General features: G+C 31.7%; 1 protein-coding gene across 1 annotated transcript; it reads right to left on the bottom strand.

Moving 5' to 3' along the window:
• Nucleotides 1-3,052: 3,052 nt before the first annotated feature.
• LOC107956637 (apoptosis-inducing factor homolog A) lies at nucleotides 3,053-5,313 on the bottom strand. The gene is made up of 3 exons (XM_041097606.1): nucleotides 4,923-5,313; nucleotides 4,448-4,704; nucleotides 3,053-4,249 (listed from the first exon to the last, which is right to left on the bottom strand). The coding sequence occupies exons 1-3, from the start codon at nucleotides 5,030-5,032 to the stop codon at nucleotides 3,756-3,758; spliced, it is 861 nt and encodes a 286-aa protein (XP_040953540.1). The 5' UTR covers nucleotides 5,033-5,313; the 3' UTR covers nucleotides 3,053-3,755.
• Nucleotides 5,314-7,593: the final 2,280 nt, after the last annotated feature.

Below are 7,593 nucleotides of genomic sequence, written 5' to 3'. Positions count from 1 at the left end.
AAAATATTATTTATTAACTTAAATAAGTAGTTTTCTCGACTCAATTATAATCTCGTTAAAGTCATGGACTTTATTGTACTAGAATCTATGAGTAATAAATTTAACTAACTTGTTCAGTGAAATCGTAATGACTAATTAATTTAATTTCCACTTTGAACTTCAATTATTTAATTACAATTAACTAAAAAATAATTCGAATAAATTAATTTTAATCTCTAAATCATCTTTTATTCATAGCGAGAAAACACATTCAGTGCAAATAGTGATACATGTAATCTATTTATCTAATTCATCGTTTTCATCCAATCCATCTCATCGATTCTAGTGCAAACCATCAAGGTTACATCAAGCTAGTGGAAGGACCAATTGTACAAATATAATTAAGGCTAAAATAATTTTTAATTAAATTTCGACTCTTTGTATATTAATTACAACATTATTTAGTCATTAAGTCATTCCATTAAAGTACCATGACTAAAATCTCCTCATTATATACCATTATGAAAACTACTTATCAAGTGTTTGTCCAATGACCTTGTCATATGCGTGTTACCCTTATAGGACATCCTTAATCTCATTGGGTTAAATCTGTTCGCACAATATGATTGTATTTTATCTTATAGTAACCATTACATCTTATTTAATGAAAAATTCAATTACTAATAATTAGTAATTAATTCATTCGTCTTAGACAAATGACTCGTAGTCACGTTACTTTTCCATCTATCATGTAATGTCGATGGGAGGATATCGTTTACCCTTTATTGGGATATGAATTCCACTATTGTAAGTGAAGCTACATCATACAGAAGTTGTATACCCAACATACCAACTTTTGACTTTCTTACCAATTAAACTCAAGCTTTTAATACATCAAAGCATATAAGTCACACATACATAGTCCGTCACTTACTTAGGATTAAGGTAAGTCACATTATGAGTATCAAAAGTGCATAAATTCATAAATGGAATTAAGCTTCATTCTACTTAGGTCCTTTCTGATGTATTGTCAGTCTAGACAATAATATTCATGTCTCTATCTTTTGAGAGTCATCTGCTCTAATACCCAAGAAAATGTATCTCTCAAATTGAACTTGATATACGACATAATAATCTTTTAATTGGTTTTCTCAATTTCAATTTAACTATGAATCATTTAGATTTTATACTAATATAAGTTGTCTTTTGCATTATGATTCAACCACACAATGAAACTTAATATTAGTTAAACGTTGGATAATCAATTAGCTAATATTTTCTTACATTTTGCTTTGCGTGCAAAAATCGTTAAGGACATTATACAAAATACATTAATAAAGATGAAGAAATTTTGTTAAACCAATATGTTAGAAAAATTACAAGTATATTTGACGATATCACTATACTAAGGGCACTAGATCCTAACATTTAACCCTCATAATGCTTTTGTTCCCTCAATATTTTACAACAAAGTATTCAAATTTGCAAGGGTTTCCACACTTAGTATTTCCTACCTAACAATTTTTTTCTTTTCTTTTCATCCTTCTTAATGTTCCTACTCTTGTCCCATGACATCCGTAGTTCAACTTCCAATCCAAGATTTTTATGCTTATTTTTTTTAAGCTAACATTTCAAACATATAAAGTTACCAAAGAAAGGCTTAAGGCTCAATATATGGCGTTAAGGATTCGTATGCATACAAAGGTAGCTCCTTTAGAGCACTCAATCCAAATAATATCTTAAATCATCCCTATACAATCTCAATTTAACCTCAAATGTCAATCATACAATACAATTAAACATTGAATTATTCACTTCTACAGACAATAACTTCACCGCAATCTCATCATCCATTTATCACATGAACATATACAAAAATTCCAAATCAAAATTAAGATGTCTACATCTATTAATTTCATTGACACATAAGAACTAAACCGTCTCATATTGAACTAACCAATTCCATTCATATATCCACACTTATAACATCATGCTTTGCATAAACCAAAATATTTCAATATCATGATCATGAATAAAGCATCATGCATGCAACAAGAAAAAATTGAAAAGTTTGAAAAATTCTAAAGAATTAAACAACTAAACATACCCTCTCCCACACTTAAACTAAACATTGTTCTTAATGTTCATTACAGCATCTCATCGAAAGAGCTCATCCCCACATGAATACTCAACTTATATTAATAGAAAATCTAAATAGTCCAATGATAATTTCAGATGAAATCCAATTTTTCAATTTTTAAACTAGTAAGACACTACAAAAGACCCACAGAGCTTGGAAATGGTGGACAAGAAGGAAAATCAATAAGACACTAAAACAAAGAAAAAAAATAAAAATTCAAAAGACCCGCTTGATAATTTCACATGGAACCCAAACCTTTCAATTTCTTAGTCATTTGATGGGAAAACATTTTCTTGCTTTTAATTACCATTAATAATTTGTTTCATTTATATAACCTTTATTGACTCTTCCCCTCCTCCTCCTCCTCTTCTTCTTCTTTCGTTGTTACTGTTGTTGGTTTTTCCTTCCTTTCGTTCATTGATTTCCACTTCAAAAGAACCCCCTAAAAAAACTGAAAAAATGGGTTTTTTATGTGGAATTATCAAGAGGTGGTTCTTTTGAAACTTTGTTCTTATTTTTATGTTCTCTCATTTGGTCTTTTTTCTTACCATTTTAGGTCTTGTTTAATTCTTTCTCATTCTTTTTTGTTGAAGTGGATTTAAAATTTTTTCTGCCTTTTTAGGGTTTCCATTTTAGTTTTATCATTATTATACTCGTAAATGTCCACTCAACAAGAAAATGAAATGTAAATAAAAAAAAGTCGCATCAAAAAAAGTTAACCATGCAAATGGAATATGTTAGCTTTAGGATTAAAATCAGGCAATTTGCAAGATATATAAAGATCAACTTTAAGCAAATACAATTAAGAAATTAATTTCTTGCAAATCGAATAGTTTTTGTACTATATCCTTATTATTGGATTAAGTTTAAAATCATAAATTTGAAGGATATACAATTTAAGCTTCCCAAGCCACCTTGAGTAAATTTCATTCAAAAGAAATTAAACAGTGCTTGAAATTTATGAAAGACATTATTAACCACGTCTCGCAAACAAAGGAACTTCTTTATTCACCAATCTCAAAATAGAAACAAACAATACAAAACAACAAAAAAGGAAGAGTAAGACGTAATGTCAAAATTGCTTATTTTAAGCATATCTATCAAAATATTAAGCTTGTAAGCCCATGTTCTTTCTTGTCTTGCCTACAAATAAGTCCCTAGATTTGAGCAAGCCAGGCAGGCATCCACTAATGGTTGCAAAAGGAAATTGGGCGATTGCATCTTTCCTTCCAAGGGAAACCAAGGCAATGGCTGAGCCAGGTTCATACTTTGACAATTTGCTTTCTTGGACTCCTCCGCTCATCAACAACTTCAAGTTTTTCGCAACTACCATGGCATGTTTTTGAGCTAAAAACCCTTGTTTGAGTTCCGGGATAATTTGCATTTACGTCTAAAACGTTAGCTTTAATCTATAAAATACGTAGTATAATGGAATTGAGCGGTAAGAAATTCAATTTCAGTTAGATCGAATTTCACTTTTAAAATTTAAATTTGATTCAAATAAAAATCAAATTATTCAAACTTATTTATCTTGTAAAAAGAATAATCCCATGCTAAAAGAGTATTTATACTCAAACTTTCAGATTACTTACTAATAAAAAAAAAACTCAAAGTCGTGAGCAATTAGAGTTGAGTATTAGGATACTCGAATCCGGCTCGAGGTGATAGGACTTACGGGAATGTCAGTGATATCTCCTATTGCAAATATATTAGCGCGGCCATTGACTCTCAAATGCTCATCAACCATCAACCTTCCATTTCCATCCAAGTGGGTCTTCAATATAGTGTCATTAAGCCATGCTGAGGCCAAAGGTTTTCCAGCACAAAGGAAATGGCAATCTGCTTTGATGCTTTCTCCACTCGAGGTTTTATATACGTGGCTTCCATCTAAAGTGCTTGAATTCAAGTCAACTGCTTGCTCCAATTTTACTTCAACTTTCCTAGATTTCAACCAACGCAAAGTCTTGTTGGAAGCCTTGGTTCCAATGAATTCCAACAACCTGGGTCCCTTATGAACCAATGTCACCTTCTTGTCAGGGAAGTCAGTGGCTATTTCTCCAGCAAGTTCAACACCAGTCGGTCCTCCTCCAACAATCAAAATCGAATTGGCAGATTGTATCTTCTGATTTTCTGTCCGCACATATATGTATGTATATTAGAATTAACTTGAGCAGCTTATAATAGATGAAGGGTCGGAACAATGAAGGTTAAAAAGAAAACACACTTTAATTTCGAAAAACATTTGCAACATCTTAATAGCCTTGACGCGTGATAGTGAAGAATAATGAATGAAAAGAGAAGAGCAATAGTTTTTGATGTAGTGTTTACCTGCTTTGTATTGATTAAGTCTGTCCGTCTTAGTGTTGGGGACAACATCCCTGTGTCCAGTAGCAATAACAAGATAATCATAAGCAATACGATGGCCATCGGCTGTCCAGACATGAGTGTCCGTGATATTTGTGGCAGCAGATGTAACAATACGTCCATTGGTAAGATAATCTGTATGGTTTATCACTGATCTTTCCGCAAATGATGGCTTCACCATGTTCCTCAAGTTCGCCCATGTAATTTCAAGATACTCCTTACTATATATATATGAACAGCTAAAGTTACTACCCAAAAGAAGTCTCAGTTCCTACATATATTACTTCAGTTGCAAGAAAAACAAGACAAACCAAGAAATTCAATGCAGTTGCAGTGTTGGGTAGACTTATGTCTCGATGTTTTGGGGAAGAAATGAATTGGAATATTGAAGGAACAAAAACTAGTTATAAGTGTGAGAAAGAGAGAAAACAAAGCTTACGGGTCGATGAGGGTGACAGCAGCATTGAATTGCAAAGACTTGGCAAGGAGGGAGCCAGCAATGCCACCTCCAACAACAACTACTCTTCTTGTTTCTCCTCCTGATTCCATGTTTTTTCTTTCTTGGATAATTAAGTACTTCGTTTCCTGTTTTGGTTCAGATTGTCGATGGAAATTTGCCTGGGTGGGTGCTGAATTTAAAGCATTGCCAGGAAGTTTCTAGCAAATGTAGATTGCTTTGGTGATAAAGAATGTTATGGTCAAAGGAAATTAACAATGGTATTCTTTTCAAATTTATGATTTTCTGAATTTTATAGGCCATTCCAAAACATGGTTTTCTCCGAATAAAAAAGGAAAAAAAAGGGACGAAACAAAACAAGCATTGGTTCATTGAACTGGGGTTGATGAGCTTTATCATATATATGTTTCTTTAATATGTTTTTTGCATAAAATATTTGAGATTCTAGAATAGCTTCATTTGGGTCCAAAGAGACTGCAAGTTAAGAATGATATTCCAATAGCATCACAGTGACTTAACTGATTACATATCCTTATGCTCAATAATATTTTAATATAGACCGACAAATTATATATGAAGGCATATTAATGCCTTAAGCATAGAATCTGAATCTGCTTGGTCGTGGACGATATTCAAGAGTACTGGTTTTATTCAAGAAACCAGATGTCCACCATTCGCAGACATAAGTTCGATTTTATGTATTGGTTTTATTTTGAATTTAGAAAGAATTTTTTATCTTTCTTCAAATTTGGATCTCCTTAGAATTGGATTTTTTCATGCCCGAACTTTTTCAGATTCAAATTTTTTTAGATTCGGACTCAGATGAAGTTTGGATTCGAATTCAAATAATCTTAAAATTTTAAAGTTATAAATATTTTAATTTCGAATGTAATACTTCATTTTACTTTTATATTATAACAATGCAATTCTGATTTGCCTTAAAAAAAGATAAATTATATATTTAATAGAATTATTTTATATAAAATAATTAAATTGAGAATTGTGTGTAAAATTTATCATATGATGTGTATATTAAATTAATGAAGATGTCTTTTATTGTTTACTATTATATTATATTGACAATTGAATAGCTTTTATCCTTCTTATTAAATTTATAAACCTAATACTTATGTTCCAAAATACTTATTTTTGAACCCCAAATATATTATACTAAACCCAAACTCAAATAATATGTTGATTATCATCTAAAGTCAAAAATATATTAGTTATAACCCAAATTTCAAATCTAAAATAAAATAAAATTAAACCCAATACCCAAATACAATTTGTAAAAGTTAAAATCCAAATCAAAATTTAATTTAATAAAAATACTATTTTATATATTACTAGTTATAGACATGTATTGTAATATACTAAATTACACATAAAAATTGATATTATATATTTTATTATAATTTATGATATAATAATAGTTATATATGTATTAATAGTTTTTTTGGTAGTTTATGTATTAACAGTTTTAGTCATAGCTACGTAGGATATTATTATATTACGATCTGCATGCTCCAACTTGAGGGGGGTGTTAAGATATTATTATGTGATATTATCTTTTAGCAATTTGATTCCTACATAATTACTACTATATAGATATATATATATACCTTTGAGATCTATCAATAAAATTCAAGAGATTACCCTATTGTCATGGCATTTGAGCAAGGTTTTTGGCGTAATGTTTTTTCTTTCATCATTCTAAATGGCTAGCGGCAAGACTTCTCCTCCTCCTCCTCCACCACCACCTAAAATTGAACCTAACTCTCCATATTTCTTGGGTCCTCAAGATCGACCCAATGACTTTATTACTCCTATTCGATTAAAGCTCAACAATTTCGATGATTGGGCTTATGCTATTCGTGTCGCTCTGTCTTCTCGGAGCACATTTGGATTTCTTGACGGTACCATTACAGATCTTGTTCCCTCTTGCTCAAAGGATGATTGGGTTACCATCCATTGTATGCTTGTCTCCTAGATTCTCAATACTATCGATCCGGAGTTAAGATCGACGCTTTCCAATTATGATAATGCAAAAAATGTGTGGGATGATTTACATAAACATTTTTCATTGTTAACAGTCCACGTATTCAACAATTAAAAGCAGATATTAGTCATTGTGAGCAAACCAAGACTATGAGTATAGTAGTTTATTTCAGCAAATTAAAGGTTTTGTGGGATGAATTAGATAATCATGAACCTTTGATCTGTTGCAAGTGTGGACAATGTTTATGTAACTTAGAGAAGGCGCATGAACAACATCGTGAGCATGGCTGGCTTCATCAATTTCTTCTTGGTCTCTATTCTGATTATTATGCCCAGATTAGGCCTATATTGCTTTCCCAATATCCTTTTCCTTCCTTGAATCGCGTAGTCCAGCAAATTACTCAAGAGGAACGTGTACGCGACATTACACAGGTCAAGGAAGAGAAGCTTGAAATTTTAGGCTTTACAGTGCGCACAGAAGGTTGTAACAAAGGTTGAGCAGATTATATTGATAATTTGACCTTGTTGTGCACTCATTTCCATCGCAAGGGGCATGAGGTGGCTACATGTTTTGACTTACATGGTCGCCTAGATTAGTGGATCGAGAAGTATGGGAAGCCGGAATGAAAAGTGATGGTCGTGGGGGCAAGACAAG

The sequence above is a fragment of the Gossypium hirsutum genome, chromosome D07 (genome assembly GCF_007990345.1).
Source record: "Gossypium hirsutum isolate 1008001.06 chromosome D07, Gossypium_hirsutum_v2.1, whole genome shotgun sequence".
Taxonomy (NCBI): domain Eukaryota; kingdom Viridiplantae; phylum Streptophyta; class Magnoliopsida; order Malvales; family Malvaceae; genus Gossypium; species Gossypium hirsutum.
Note: the sequence above shows the minus strand (reverse complement) of the source record. Positions and strands in the feature narration are given on the sequence as shown.

Excerpts from the sequence above, each read along its gene's own strand:
- LOC107956637 (XM_041097606.1), bottom strand. The coding sequence starts at position 5,032 with ATGGAATCAGGAGGAGAAACAAGAAGAGTAGTTGTTGTTGGAGGTGGC. Across the intron at positions 4,705-4,922 it reads GCTGTCACCCTCATCGACCC|TAAGGAGTATCTTGAAATTA; the intron begins GTAAGCTTTGTT and ends ATATATATATAG. Across the intron at positions 4,250-4,447 it reads ACTTAATCAATACAAAGCAG|AAAATCAGAAGATACAATCT; the intron begins GTAAACACTACA and ends ATGTGCGGACAG.